Source organism: Saccopteryx leptura, chromosome 6, assembly GCF_036850995.1.
Source record: "Saccopteryx leptura isolate mSacLep1 chromosome 6, mSacLep1_pri_phased_curated, whole genome shotgun sequence".
NCBI lineage: Eukaryota > Metazoa > Chordata > Mammalia > Chiroptera > Emballonuridae > Saccopteryx > Saccopteryx leptura.
In genome coordinates this window covers 76,395,830-76,410,371 of record NC_089508.1, presented here as the reverse complement: position 1 = coordinate 76,410,371, position 14,542 = coordinate 76,395,830, and the positions used below count along the sequence as shown (strand labels likewise).

Sequence of the window (14,542 nt, the reverse complement as noted above, 5' to 3'; positions counted from 1 at the left end):
TATGTGCATTTCCCAATCTCTTAGTTTCCATTCCAACTCCATAGTCTGTGATTTGGGGGGAGGCAGTTCTCCAACAGTTCCTTTTTTCCTTTCTCTTTTTCTTTTTTTTAAGATTGTATGCTGTTGATTTATAGAGAAGAGAGAGAGAGAGAGAGAGAGAGAGATAAAGTCAGGGAGAAGGAGGAACAGGAAGCACCAACTCATATTTGCTTCTGGTATATGCCTTGACCCGCAAGGCAGGGGTCTTGAACCAGCAACCTCAGCAATCCAGGTTGACACCTTATCCACTGCACCACCACAGGTCAGGCTACACTTTAAAGCCATTGCATCATGTTTAAAATTTCTGTGAGGAAATGGACAGCACCAGTTTTAGGAGATACAGGATGTGTCTGCGAATTTCTGCATTTAGAGGAGTTTGGAGTGGGGGACAATGTAATTAAAAGGGGGTTTCTGAAGTTGCGTTTCTAAGGTGACCAATTGTCCTCCTTTAGGGAGGACAGTCCTTCTTTTGCAAGTACCATCCTCCCTCGAAAAGTGTCCTCTTACATCCTCCTTTTTGATATTGGAAGACTAATCTGTAAATGTCCATATTTGACCGATGCAGAGTTAATCCATTGCATGTGATTTGACATTTTTGTATTTGACATGACGATTTGTCAAGGATCAGTACAGTGCAGTGAGACGCGATTATGAGACGCATGAGATTCACATGGGATACCTTGAGAGAGCATGTGATATACCAAGCACGCAAATGACTTTGTGTACTTCTTACTGAAACATGACAGGGCACATACGACATTGTAGACTCACGATTCTTTCTTTCTCAGTGAATATTCAATTATAGACAGGTAAGCACAATTCACATTTATTAATTCATTATCTATTTAATAATGTCCAAATATGTATAATTTTATTTACAAGTATTTTTCCGAAATTTGAGTTTTAAAGTGGAAACCTAACCTCAAACCATATCTATTAATAACTCATTTTGATTAGATAGTTGCATAAAACAGACGTTTTTTAATTAGAAAATGATAAATACACCCGAATATCACTCCAATTAGTGGTTTTGTTTGATATTTAGTTTTACTAAATGAGTATTTTTCTTACAATTATTATTAAAAATTAATAGGCATGTAAGCATACTTACAATATAAAATATTACAAATGTTTTTATTATGCAGTTATAGTGTATTATTGTTGCAATGAATAAAAGTTTCTTTTATTTACAATACTGCTTTCTTCAACTTATTTTTGTCCTTTTCATTGTAAAAATGTTGGTCACCTTAATATTATAGTGTATTGTTGCAATGAATAAAGTGTTTCTTTATTTACTATATTGTTTTCTTCAATTTATCTTTGTCTTCCTTTTCATTGTAAAAAAGTTGATCACCTTAGTTTATACATGATTTTACCTCTGTGGACAACTGAAGTGTCTAAATAGATTCCCAGAGACCTAATAACACAGAACTGGCTGGACCATTTAGCCCCCACCCACTCCCCGGCAAAGCCCCGCCCTCCATCTTCCAGTATACGTTTCCTCTGGGAGAGTTTGCCAGTGTCCCAAACCGTCCCCGCATGAGGTCACTCTGCTAGATCACATGCTCGAGTCCGCCCAAGCGCCACATCGCCGCCGCGCCTCTCTACCCTCACCCTGCCCACATGACCCCGCCCACACTCTCCCCGCCCGGCCCAAAGCTGCGCTCGGGAAGGCCCGCCCCACTCAGCGCGCTAGGCTTGCGAACCTCCGCCCTCACCCGCCCAGGCTCCAGCGTGGCCCGCGCGCCCACGTGTTTGTTCCTGCCCAATGGGAGCCGGCGCCCGAGCGCGATGGGGCGGGGTGGAAAGAACGACTTCGTTACGCTGAGAGAAAGGGGCGGGGCGTGTAACGTCGGAGTGAACGAGGGGACGAAACGGAGGCAGGCCGGAGCCGCTGCCGTCGCCATGACCCGTGAGCATTGAGGCTTCTCTCTTGCCCTTTTCCCCCTGTCCACCCTAAACAGGACTGTTTTATCCCCGCATTGTTCTCTCCTTGGCTTCCCCAGCGAGGCCTTTTTCTGCGAGCGCTCTTTAGCGACCCTCACACTCGAAGCCCGGAAATCGGCCCTTTGCCCACCGCCACTTCTTGAGAAACACTCGTCTCCCACCCCAAACCACCGGTTAGGCAAAGACCCTCCCCGACCTTCCACGGTGTGGAGAGAAGCCCTGCGTCTGGATGAAAGGCTCAGAACCCCTTACTCCAAACCTTAACCCACCCCCCACGGAGACCCAAACGGTTCACACATACACCACCACCTGTTTGGGCCCCCACGCCTCACCGGAACGCGAAACACGCTTCTAACAGGCTCCTCGGGGCCGTCTTTTCCTCCACTCCTCAGTTTGCCCTGCCCTGTGGCGGCAGCTCGTTCCCCTCCACCCCTTGCCTCCGGTCAGTCTAGCCCCGAAACGGGCCGGTGTCGTGCCCGGGGAAATGAAGTCTTGGACCCTACTGGTGTCCGGGTGAGGGTAGAGGGTCGTCGGTGTGCAGCCAGAAAGGCCCCCGCGTCTCACCTTTTACCTTCTTTCTTTAGGCGGTAACCAGCGTGAGCTCGCCCGCCAGAAGAATATGAAAAAGCAGAGCGACTCGGTTAAGGGAAAGCGCCGAGATGACGGGCTTTCTGCTGCTGCCCGCAAGCAGAGGTAGCCCCTGGGAGGGGAGGGGAGGAGAGAGGTGAGACTTGGGTTAGACTAAGGGTTGTATCAGGAAAGAGAGCTACCTCAGGGCTTACATCTGACATAGTCTTGAGGGGCTGAGTGTATTGCTTTCTCTAGGGTTTTATTTCCTCCCCACGCTCCAAATTGTTAGCTCACTGCTTTACAGGAAGGGATTGGGCGGGTGCCTGCCCTAGGTCTGATTTCTGAGTGCCCCTGGGTCGACCTTAAAGCAAAGGGCAGGAAGTCACATTTCAAATGCATTAGTGATTATGACAGCCCTGTACTTTTGGCCCTCCTTGCTGTTGGTTTCTCCTCATTTCTCCCAACCCTTTCACTGGTGTTGCTGGGTGTGGTACTTAGTACAGAATAGCCTTGTGTGGCCAGACTTCTGACCCCTTGGGCAACAGCCAGACAGAGGCTGATTGCCTTTTTTGAGCCTCAGCTCTCTTCCTTTGATCCTCCTAGGGTGGGGATACAGCAGCCACAAGCTGAATTTTGTACCATCCACTTCCATCTTATCCTTTGTGCCCTTCATCCCCCTGCATTTTGTCCTTTTTGCCCTCTGGTACCTCCCAGTGCCCCATCATCTCTACCCCCAGGGACTCGGAGATCATGCAGCAGAAGCAGAAAAAGGCAAACGAGAAGAAGGAGGAACCCAAGTAGCTTTGTGGCTTCGTGTCCAACCCTCTTACCCTTCGCCTGTGTGCCTGGAGCCAGTCCCACCACGCTCGCGTTTCCTCCTGTAGTGCTCACAGGTCCCAGCACCGATGGCATTCCCTTTGCCCTGAGTCTGCAGCGGGTCCCTTTTGTGCTTCCTTCCCCTCAGGTAGCCTCTCTCCCCCTGGGCCACTCCTGGGGGTGAGGGGGTTACCCCATCCCAGTGTTTTTTATTCCTGTGGGGCTCACCCCAAAGTATTAAAAGTAGCTTTGTAATTCCTTGAGCGCCTGGTTTGACTGGGGATTTGGGGGGATGGGGATGGAGGAATGGCTGCCTTTTCCCACAAAAAGGGAGAGAACTTTAGACTGTAAAGGGTTGTGGCTATATAGCCTAAGTGAAACATCACAGAAACATCCTTTATTATATTACAACAAGCAGACAAGTACTTTGGGTGTGTGATAGAGGAATCCTCTAAGAACCATTGGGACTTTTCTGTGATTTTTGTCCCCTGTCCAAACCTTAAAACACCATCCAAAGGATGGAGTTCAGGGACTAAGAAGGAAGGCTCCAAGACCCAAGTTTATGCCTGTCTTCCTCGTTTGTTTGCCTTTTTGAAAGTTGGCCTCAAAATCCTGCTGCTCACTTACTTCCCACAGTCAGCTGCTTTCACATTCTCTTCTTTCATTCCTTATGGAGTGGTAGTGGTTTTTGTCTTCCCACTTCCTTTGACTTCAAGATCAGGATTAAAACCTAGGGTAGTCTCTGTATTCCTTTCTTCCTGTGTTCTGGTTTGTTCTGGGGCTCTGGGCTTCTTAGATCACTGTGTCCAGGGCTGAACTGCTTATGTTTCTTTGTATCTCCAAGGGTAGAGACAAGTAAGTCTTTGGTGCCTGTTGGTTGTTCCCTGCCCTCATCTCCACCATGAGAGCCAGGAAAGGGCTGGTGTCACACTGCTAGGATCAGCAGTGGTTCCTGAGCTGCTGACTTGGGAATTAGGCTTTTGAATTGGGGTGAAGACTTAACGGTAGCTCTAGTGAGTCAGATACTAGCCCAGGGCATTAGGGTATATATGGCCACTTCCTCCAATTCAGACATAGTGTTGAGTTCAACCTAAGCACAGTAACTGCCCATTTTCTTTGAGGTATCTGCTGGGCTGTACAGCTCCCCTGAACCAAGACTGAGTACAGCCTCAGGGGAACCCTAGTCTTGTTAAAACTATCTAGACTGGATGTTAACTGGCAGTGCTGATGTGATGGCAGTGTGGCCTGAAGATGGAAGGAGGCTTGGGGTTCTGGGTGGCACCACCAACAGAGTGGTGCCAGTAGCAGCCCCAGATAGAGAAGTGCACGTGCTTAGCAAGAGGCAACCTTGACTCATAAGGTAGCCCAGCTACCCTGAGTGAAGGTCTTTTCCAGTTCTGCTCCCTTACAGCTGTGGAACCAAAGTCTGTGGTTCGAGTTTGTGGTTAATATGCAGGGCCTTAGCATTAAGACCTGTCCTACCTTCCCACAAGATTATGCCAGACCCATGTGTGTCTCCTGGGAACCCTCAGGACTGGTCTTGAATTGCTCTTTCATAAAATAGTCAGGTTTTCAGCAGAGTTTCCCAGGCCTACCTCCATCCTACCTGAACCAGTTGGTAAGGGTAACCATGACAGAGTGATGGAAGGAAGAAAATGAAGTGGAAGGCAGAATAGCTGTAGGAAAGTTGCTGGGCTTGCAATGGAGGAGCTGGAGAGATCTCCTGGTTGGCTGGCCTGGCAGTTTTTAACACTGAAGAGAGGGAGGGGCTGCTGGACACAGTGCTGCTAAACATCTCTTCCCTCCTCTCCCCCAGCTGCTTTTGTGAAGGTGCTTAAGGGCTCTTTGGCACTGCAGAAATCCACCTTTAATCCTTACTTGACACTCACCTTCTTCTGGCTCCACTGTTTCAGGGCAACAGAAACACAGTGAGAGCTTCTGTAAAACAAAAGGCAGCATGTTTTGGAATGATTTTGAAAAGAATGTGAAGGTATTAATTTAATATAGGGAATTTCCTTTTTTTCCTAAAAGATTAACCTGATATAAGAAGTAAAGGCACACCTGGGTTCAAATGCTAGCTTCAGCATATAACTGGCTGTGGGGATTTTGATAAAATGTTTAATTTGTGCCTCAATTTCTCCATTTGTAAAATGGAGCAAATACCTACCTCACAGGGTTGTTGTGAGGATTACATTAAATGAGATTATGTATGTAAAGTAGCACAGTGCCTAGCACATTGTGGGTACTCAATAAAAGGTAATAGCAGCTAGAATCTGAGCTTTCTGGGTAGAGGTTGGTAGGGTGTGTGTGTGTCTGTCTGTATGTGAGGAGGGAGGGGCATTGGGGATATTAAGCTCCATTCTCGCCTGGAACTCATAACTATAAACCGTGACGATCCATAAGGGTCCAAATAGTTCAGCCAGATAGGAAGCCTCATTGCTGAGAAAGAGTACAGTTTTCAAGCAGGTTCAGTCAAATAGGGATTGTCTGAGGGCATCTACTGCCAGTTGGTCCATATTGGTAACTCTCAGGAGGGTATTATGTTCCTGAAACCTCTTTTCCCTCAAAGATTTAGAAATCTTTATATGAGGGCCCTAAAATCTTTGCACATATTTTTAATTGTCAAGTCATTCCCTCTACCCCCTTCTCATACAGATCATCTGACAAGTTCTATTTTTAGAAATTATTTCTGTTCATGGGGAGCTTTTCTCTTGCTTTAAAGTTTAATAAACACGGCCCCAGACAATCTGACCATACCTTTCTGTCCTGGGCATTCTCCCTTCTCTCACACCTCTGTCCTTGACACTTATGCACCAAGCAAAAAGCACACAAGCATACACAATTCCAGCACTCAACACTGCCAGAGAAGCATCTGGTGTTTGGGGTTCTATTTTACTCAGGCCAGGCAGGCACAGAGATTCTGTCCTTGAAGGATTACTGAAAAGGGGTAAAAGAAAAGTAAGAAAAAGGTATTTGGCAGGAGCAAAATACAGTTTTGGCATGGGGAATGCAGGTCCTGATAATACCACTCTGGAGGTCTGCTGGACAGTGCAGAGAAGGTCAGGTACATGATATATAACAGCTGTTGATGGAGGCTTGTAGAAGGCAAGAATGGGGTTGCTCTGGGAAGAATGGTGATCATTGCTTTAGTCCATTGGGTAGTAACTTCCTCCACTCTTACCCCACCCACACTTCTGTTTCCCCACCCTTTGGGGGAGGCAGAGAATCTAGATGAGAGAAATTAATGAAATTTGTTATATTAAAGGTCCCCCAAATATGGAATTTTCCAAGGCATGTACACACTGAATTTTTTTTTTTATACAGGGACAGAGGGATAGATAGGGATAGACAGAGAGATGAGAAGCATCAATCATCAGTTTTTTGTTTCTGACACCTTAGTTCATTGATTGCTTTCTCATATGTGCCTTGACCATGGGCCTTCAGCAGACCGAGCAACCCCTTGCTTGAGCCAGCGACCTTGGGTCCAAACTGGTGAGCTTTGCTCAAACCAGATGAGCCCGCACTCAAGCTGGTGACCTTGGGGTCTCGAACCTGGGTCCTCAGCATCCTAGTCCGATGCTCTATTCTCTGCGCCACCGTGTGGTCAGGCCCCACTGAATTTGATGCAAGTAGCAATGGAGACAGGATAGGAGGCCACAAAAACAAAGGTGCAGACTAAGCATCTTGTTGACCAGGCAGCCAGCTGGGTGCATGCAGTGACGGAACAGGAACAGTGCTGCCACACCTGCCACACTATAGAATCCTAGGGTGGCCAGCAGCATGGCTAGGAACCAATGGCAGTCTTGGGATGCACTTAAGTGGGAGGTGGGCAATGGCTTGGGGCTCCCAACTCTTTTTACCCATTATCAACTATTCCCTTCTCCTAGAAGAGTACTATGACTACCTATCTCACCTGGCCCACAGTTATTAAATTTAGAGCTCAGATTCCTGAGCATTTTTGATACCGTTCAGTGGGAAGTTATGGGATCACTGACCTGTCATGTCCTTTGCCCAAGCCCACTAAGTCGACTAATGTAGACAACATTCCCAGGAAGAGTTTTTAGAGTTACGTGTTCTGTACCAGTTCTTATTCCAGGAATGAGCAAAGGCTGTGATAATCTTATCCTTCACATTCACAGGATGAATGTGAAGCCTCCACAGATACCAATGTAATGCTAGGCTGCAAGTGGGGGCACTGGTGGGAAAATGTAGTTGATCATATTACTCTTGGTCCTCTTCCTATCCTCCCTTTTCATAAAAAACTTTTAGCCTACTGATCAGGATGTGAGATGGAAGGTACCTGGGAAGTGATGCTCATCAGGGATGCAGAAGGCAACAGCACAGAGACCTAGGAGGAACAGCAACTTGAGTAGCCAGAAGCTGGTTAGCAGGGAAAGAAAACCAGACTCAAGAAAAGGCAAAGGAGAAGGAACAGTGCTTATGGAGGCAAGCAAGACTATAGGAAGAGGAAAAGAGACAACTAAGTATAGGAAATGAGGAACCAGTCTGCTGTGAAAGGGGCTGGAAACAGGCTCACCACAGCTTATTTCAAATTCTCTCATACCTAAAGAACATCAGAACAGCATTTTACTATTGATAGTAAGGTTTGCCTATGACCCACCGTTACCTTCATTTTAGAAACTAGAAGTTCAGACCTGACCTGTGGTGGTGCAGTGGATCAAGTGTCAACCTGGAATGCTGAGGTCGCAGGTTTGAAACCCTGTGCTTGCCTGGTCAAGGCACATATGAGAGTTCATGCTCTCTGCTCCTTCCTCTGCCCTCTCTCTCTTGCCTCTCTAAAATAATTAAATAAAATTAAAAAAAAAAAAAAAGCCTGACCAAGGCCGTGGTGCCAGTGGATAGAGAGTCGGACTGGGACACTGAGGACCCAGGTTCGAAACCCCAAGGTTGCTGGCTTGAGCACGGGCTCATCTGGTTTGTGCAAGGCTCACCAGCTTGAGTGCAGGGTCGCTGACTTGAGCAAGAGGTCACTCGGTCTGCTGTAGCCCCCTGGTCAAGGCACATATGAGAAAGCAATCAACAACTAAGGTGCCACAACGAAGAATTGATGCTTCTCATCTCTCTCCCTTCCTGTCCCTATCTGTCCCTCTCTCTGTCACACACACACACACACACACACACACACACACACACACACACGAAAAGAAACTAGAAGTTTAAAGAAGATAAATGTGTGGCTCACGGTTACATAGCAAGTACATCAGAAGCAGGGACTTAAACCTGTTTTCTGTCTTTTTACTGTGGTATTATTTCATCTTGGAATTTCCTTTAAGCTTATGTCTACTTCCCTCCCTATCCTCTCCCCACCCAAACAAGTACACACAAACTTATACAGCTGTGCTATGGGCTGGTAAGGGAGTGGAGGTGGAACAGCAGTATATCCTGCAGTGGAAGGTGGTGGTTCCTGCACAAAATCAGTATACAGACCCAGAGTCACATAGCATTGGGCAGTAAGAGTAAACAAACAGGCACACAACCCCAAGGCATCTGGATTTGGAGGGAGGGCAAGTTATACATACAGAGGTACCTACTTCTCATGGATATTCCACTCATTCGTCCAAGGGCCCCAATCTGAATCTCCTGTGAGTGCAATCCAACGCCCTCACACTTAACCCCATGTGCCTTGCCCCCGACTCGAACCACTATTGTTTTTGACAGCAGAAGGCAGCAGACTGCTGAGACCCGGCCCCTACATGGAGGAGGATGTAGAACAAGCAGCTACTAGTGACCTCTGTGACATGAGGCCATCCTAGAATGGCAGCAGCAGGTGCAGGAAACAGACCTGCAGCAGGACACCTGGGGGTAGAGCAGATGCATGGCAGCAAGATAGAGATTTGCTGAGGATAGTGTTAACATTAACGAATGTGTGAGATTAAACCATGAGACTGAGTTCCAAAATTTCCCCTTCCCTTTTCTTCCAAACTATTGAGGATTGCCTTCCACTGATATCAAGTAGAGCTTTCATCATAGGCTCTAGCAGACCTTCCTAAAAGCCTAAATTACACCTGGCTTCTAACCTTTTCCTAGACCTAAACATTTGGTACTGGGAACATGGGAGGAGAGGTTTAATGATTAGTAGTCTTAGAGGCAAAGAAGGGACTCAGAGGAGGAAGGAAGGCCTATCATCTTGGCTCCCATGTGTTTTTCTACCCAGCTTCAGCCATCATTCCCCTACACTTTTTCAGATAGCACTTGTCTAGGGAGCTCCCAAGCCCTGCCCACGTACCCTCTCACCGGATAGAAGGCAGGATTCACTATGACACTGCTGACTCGCTGCGTTTCTGTGCCAGGTTGAGGGAGGTGCTGGGGCCTGCGACGGCCTTTACACCCATCATCCTTGTCCCAGGGATTAGGCCTAAATCCAACAGATGGAAGGTAGATGTGAAAATAGCAGCTCTTTTTTGTCCTCAGCCCATTGGACTGCCGCTGTGCTGGGGCTGGTCATCAAATCTAAGGCAGAATGGGGAGGAATATCAGGAAAAGAACACTGACCCCAGGATGTGGTAAATGCAAACAACCCTGTAAAAATGCAAAAATCCCTGTACAGTGTAAAACTACTTTTTCTCAAGGGCTTTTAGGCCACTCAGGCTGTTCTCAGATTAGAGAGCAGTTAGCATTTGTGGCCTCCTGTGGATTAGCATTCTTAATTGGTTTAGGATTAGACACCATCTATGGTGGCTGAATAGAACTGTGTGTGTGTGTGTTGTGGGAGGATGATGGTGGGAGGATACAGGTAACAGAAAAGGGAAGGATGTGTTGTTGGGAAGGTCTGGAGTGGTGACTGGCTAGGTCTCGGAAAGGGCCTTGCAGAAAACAACAGTTTACAAGTCTGAAAGGAAGTCTGGCGAAACCATTCCTCGCTGAAGCTTCTAAATTCTAGAACTAGAGAATTAATAAAGGCGTGGCCCAGGGACAGCTCCACTTCCTCCTCTACGGGCGGGCGGATGTTGTAGCGTATTACCGGAAGTTGTGGAGCATTAGCGGAAGTTATGGGGTGGGGCGGAGGTGGTGCGGCGGGACTAATATGGCTACCGAGGGGGACGTGGAACTGGAGTTGGAGACAGAGACCAGCGGTCCAGAGCGGCCTCCTGAGAAGCCACGAAAGCATGACAGTGGTGCCGCGGACCTGGAGAGAGTCACCGACTATGCGGAGGAGAAGGAAATCCAGAGTTCCAATCTGGAGACGGTGAGGTTGGCCCGGAGCGTGTTTAGTCAGGCTGAGAGCAGAGAGGGCTCGGAGGGTGTAATTAGAAAGCCGTATCCAGAACGGGGTCCTGATCCCGATGGTGGGAGGAGGCAAGAGGGAAACCGAACCATCACGGGGGCCTGCGGCTTGTGAAAAGACTTTGGTTCCTGATACACTCGTCGTCGTGTACACACCTGCCTCGCTTATGAATGGCTTTTTATATACTGCTCACAAAAAGTAGGGGATGTTTCAAAATGAATATAAAGCGATTAAAAAAAGCATTTGATTTTTTTTTTTTTTTTTACAGAGACAGAGTCAGAGAGGGATAGATAGGGACAGACAGACAGGAACGGAGAGATGAGAAGCATCAATCATCAGTTTTTCATTGTGACACCTTAGTTGTTCATTGATTGCTTTCTCATATGTGTCTTGACCGCGGGCCTTCAGCAGATGGAGTGACCCCTTGCTCGAGCCAGCGACCTTGTGTCCAAGCTGGTGAACTTTTGCTGAAACCAGATGAGCCCGTGCTCAAGCTGGTGACCTCGGGGTCTCCAACCTGGGTCCTTCCACATCCCAGACCGATGCTCTATCCACTGCGGCCACCGCCTGGTCAAGCTGATTTTTTTATTTTATTTTATTGAACAACATCAGAAAAGTAAAGGACAGGTGAAAGTAAGTTCAATTATGCAAATGAGATGCAAAACCAACTTTTATTTCATTGGTGAAAATTCACTGTACAAAAGGCTGAAGGTACTAGAGTATCTGCACATTCCCTGGCCCCCTAATTTTTGTGAGCAGTGTATTAGGACTTGTGGATAAGAGTAGTAGCTAGATTTGTCTTTCCCATAGGCCATGTCCGTGATTGGAGACAGACGTTCTCGGGAGCAGAAAGCCAAACAAGAGCGGTAAGCCTTACTTAGCCAGCCCTACTAGTCCATTCCCCCAAGCAAAAATAAAAGCTATGAGTATTCATTTGTACCTTGTATCGTTCTTCAGCTCTATCACCAATTCCCTCAGATTTAAGGTTTACAGCTTTACTTTGTTAGAAGTAAAGGCTTCCTGGCAACATTTTCTGTCTGCTGCATAAACACCAGGGAATGTTACCGTTTAAAGGGTGGAAATCCTTTTGTAATTTCACTGAACTGTTTATCAAGTCATTTATGTGTAAGGCACAGCTGGGGATGATCCTTCATGGGAGTTTATGGTGGAGCTAGAGAATGAGAACTAATGTAAATAAATATTTGTAGGGAAAAGGAACTGGCAAAAGTCACCATCAAGAAGGAAGATTTGGAGCTGATAGTGAGTAGCGATTCCTAACCTAGTCAGTGGGCAGGGGAGGTTACTTTGTGTATTTGTCAGCATGTTTTTGTGGCACATTTTTGTCGGAGAGGAGGCTTAGATAACATTGATCCTTTACCTGCAGATGACAGAGATGGAGATCTCACGAGCAGCAGCAGAGCGGAGCTTGAGGGAACACATGGGCAACGTGGTAGAGGCTCTTATCGCCCTAACCAACTGATTTGTGCTTTCTCAGACCTCTTCACTGGATTAACTTATTGCAATAAAGATGTCTTTTTTTATTTTACCATCTTGGATCAAGTGCAGTGTATATTCTATTTTATTATGGGAAGTTTACATGTTGGAGTACATGAATTTACATGGTTCCCCCCCACCCCCCACCACAGCCTGCAGCCCTTAATGAACCTATGTGAAGGATCAGTGTAGAAGAGGATCTCACGTTCATAGGCAGATGCTAGGTAGCAAGACAGGCTCACTCATCAGACGAGCTCTCACTCAACAGCATGCAAGGTACATTTAGAGCAAAGTTATTGTATCCCCTGGCATATGTCTCTAAGGTAGCTTATAAATAGCTTAAAGGAACTGTGTATATAGATGGTAAGTCGAGTCCAGTTCATAAGCCACTTTGAGATAGAATTTGGGTACTGGAGGTAGGAACATGGTAAGAACAATAGAAGATACCAGTTTAGGTTGTATATAGAATTGGAAAGGTTTTGGTTTATGAAATCAATTTTAGTATTTGAATTCTGAACCACAACTCTGATACCTTACATTTCATTTTCTATCCTGGAGAAGATATAAATTTTATTTAGAAGTTGATGAACTTTGGCAAAGTTACTGTTGCTGAGCTTTTGTGTTCTGAACTATAAAATGATATACCTGATAGGTTGTTATAAGAATTGATGAGCTGGTGAATGTTAAAAGCTTGGCCAGTACCTGCCTTAGAGTAGACATTCAAATAGCTATAAACAAGTTCCCCAAAGAATTTCAAGTTCTTACTTGCATTTTGGCTCTAGAATAATTTTTTTTTTTTTTTTAAACAGAGACAGAGCAGAGAGAGGGATAGATAGGGACAGACAGGAACAGAGAGAGATGAGAAGCATCAATCAGTTTTTCGTTGCGACACTTTAGTTGTTCATTGATTGTTTTCTCATATGTGCCTTGACCATGGGCCTTCAGCAGACGGAGTAACCCCTTGCTCAAGCCAGTGACCTTGGGTCCAAGCTGGTGAGCTTTGCTCAAAACAGATGAGCCCGCCAAGTTGGTGACCCTCAGGGTCTCGAACCTGGGTCCTCTGCATCCCAGTCCGATACTCTATCCATTGCGCCACCGCCTGGTCAGCTCTAGAATAATTCTTAAGTTTTAACTTACTGATTTTATCTTTTTTTGAAGTGAGAAGTGGGGGCGGAGCCCTGGCCGGTTGGCTCAGTGGTAGAGCATCGGCCTGGCGTGCGGGGGACCCGGGTTTGATTCCCGGCCAGGGCACATAGGAGAAGCGCCCATTTGCTTCTCCACCCCCGCCCCCCCCCTCCTTCCTCTCTGTCTCTCTGTTCCCCTCCCGCAGCCAAGGCTCCATTGGAGCAAAAGATGGCCCGGGCGCTGGGGATGGCTCCTTGGCCTCTGCCCCAGGCGCTAGAGTGGCTCTGGTCTCGGCAGAGTGATGTCCCGGAGGGGCAGAGCGTCGCCCCCTGGTGGGCAGAGCATCGCCCCTGGTGGGCGTGCCGGGTGGATCCCGGTCGGGTGCATGCGGGAGTCTGTCTGACTGTCTCTCCCCGTTTCCAGCTTCAGAAAAATACAAAAAAAAAAAAAAAAGAAGTGGGGGCGGCAAACTGACAGATTCCTACATGGCCCTGACCCGGGATTCACCTGGCATGCCCACCAGGAGGTGATGTTTGGGCTGTGGGAGCCATTCTAGAACCTGAGGCGGAGGTCATGGAGCCATCCTCAGCGCCCAGGCCAACTTTGCTCCCATGGAGCCTTGGCTGTGTGAGGGGGAGAGAGAGAAAAGAGGGGGAGAAGGGTGAAAAAGCAGATGGGCACTTCTGTGCGCCCTGGCCAGGAAATCGAACCTGGGACTTCCACACACTAGGCCGCTGAGCCAACCAGCCAGGGCCCTTACTGATTTTTAGAGAGGCGAGACAGGAGAATGAGAGAAGCAGGAAGCATCGACTCATAGTTGCTTCCTGTAGGTGCCTTGACTTGGCAAGCCCAGGGTTTTGAATCAGTGACCTCAGTGTTCCAGGTTGAAGCTGATCTACTGCACCACCACAGGTCAGGCTCTAGGATAATTTTTTTTTTTTTTTTAAAGATTTTATTCATTTTCGAGAGGAGAGAGAAAAGTGGGGGAGGAGCAGGAAGCATCAACTCCCATATGTGCCTTGACCAGGCAAGCCCAGGTTTTGAACTGGTGACCTCAGTGTTCCAGTCTGATGCTCTATCCATTGCACCACCGCCTGGTCAGGCCCCTTTTTATGGGTCTTATGTTCCATATACAGATATAATTAGGAAGGCAAGGACAACTACCGATATATTTGCTCTTGGAATAAATCTGGGTGTGTCTAAGCATATGGCCTGTCTGTAGTCTGTTTTTGAGTTCAAAGAGGATGATCAAAGTGTAAAACACCGTTTGCCTGATGATTCCCTGGTTTTATTTTAGTTAACAGG

General features: G+C 47.1%; 3 protein-coding genes across 5 annotated transcripts; 2 read left to right on the top strand and 1 right to left on the bottom strand.

Moving 5' to 3' along the window:
• The first annotated feature begins 1,819 nt into the window (after window positions 1–1,819).
• On the top strand, window positions 1,820–3,630 carry SERF2 (small EDRK-rich factor 2). 2 transcript variants are annotated; one of them, XM_066341471.1, is made up of 3 exons: window positions 1,820–1,951; window positions 2,571–2,679; window positions 3,271–3,630. In XM_066341471.1, exons 1-3 carry the CDS (start codon window positions 1,831–1,833, stop codon window positions 3,554–3,556), a joined length of 516 nt encoding a protein of 171 aa, XP_066197568.1. In that variant the 5' UTR covers window positions 1,820–1,830; the 3' UTR covers window positions 3,557–3,630. The 2 variants fall into 2 exon arrangements, with proteins under 2 accessions (XP_066197568.1, XP_066197569.1); XM_066341472.1 differs by having other exon boundaries at window positions 1,821–1,951; window positions 3,294–3,529.
• A 442-nt stretch (window positions 3,631–4,072) lies between these two features.
• On the bottom strand, window positions 4,073–9,980 carry SERINC4 (serine incorporator 4). The gene is given in 21 exon segments (XM_066341468.1): window positions 4,073–4,655; window positions 4,657–4,783; window positions 4,979–5,008; window positions 5,010–5,124; window positions 5,256–5,310; window positions 5,739–5,811; window positions 6,187–6,309; window positions 6,402–6,448; window positions 6,451–6,494; window positions 6,988–7,016; window positions 7,018–7,193; window positions 7,453–7,506; window positions 7,509–7,552; window positions 7,673–7,752; window positions 8,717–8,780; window positions 8,783–8,880; window positions 9,002–9,075; window positions 9,078–9,140; window positions 9,142–9,189; window positions 9,628–9,662; window positions 9,665–9,980. Coding segments are annotated over 21 exon segments (1,515 nt in total). The 5' UTR covers window positions 9,729–9,980; the 3' UTR covers window positions 4,073–4,583.
• Window positions 9,981–10,369: 389 nt separating this feature from the next.
• On the top strand, window positions 10,370–12,164 carry HYPK (huntingtin interacting protein K). 2 transcript variants are annotated; one of them, XM_066341800.1, is made up of 4 exons: window positions 10,377–10,579; window positions 11,429–11,484; window positions 11,827–11,878; window positions 12,003–12,164. In XM_066341800.1, the coding sequence occupies exons 1-4, from the start codon at window positions 10,418–10,420 to the stop codon at window positions 12,096–12,098; spliced, it is 366 nt and encodes a 121-aa protein (XP_066197897.1). In that variant the 5' UTR covers window positions 10,377–10,417; the 3' UTR covers window positions 12,099–12,164. The 2 variants fall into 2 exon arrangements, with proteins under 2 accessions (XP_066197898.1, XP_066197897.1); XM_066341801.1 differs by lacking the exons at window positions 11,429–11,484; window positions 12,003–12,164 and having other exon boundaries at window positions 10,370–10,579; window positions 11,827–11,886.
• Window positions 12,165–14,542: the final 2,378 nt, after the last annotated feature.

Bases quoted from the DNA above. Each gene is read 5' to 3' on its own strand.
- SERF2 (XM_066341471.1), top strand. From the start codon at position 1,831: ATGGGGCGGGGTGGAAAGAACGACTTCGTTACGCTGAGAGAAAGGGGC. The intron at 1,952-2,570 runs GTGAGCATTGAG...TTCTTTCTTTAG, and splicing joins CGCTGCCGTCGCCATGACCC to GCGGTAACCAGCGTGAGCTC. The intron at 2,680-3,270 runs GTAGCCCCTGGG...GGTACCTCCCAG, and splicing joins GCTGCTGCCCGCAAGCAGAG to TGCCCCATCATCTCTACCCC.
- HYPK (XM_066341800.1), top strand. From the start codon at position 10,418: ATGGCTACCGAGGGGGACGTGGAACTGGAGTTGGAGACAGAGACCAGC. The intron at 11,485-11,826 runs GTAAGCCTTACT...AAATATTTGTAG, and splicing joins CAGAAAGCCAAACAAGAGCG to GGAAAAGGAACTGGCAAAAG. The intron at 11,879-12,002 runs GTGAGTAGCGAT...CTTTACCTGCAG, and splicing joins AGGAAGATTTGGAGCTGATA to ATGACAGAGATGGAGATCTC.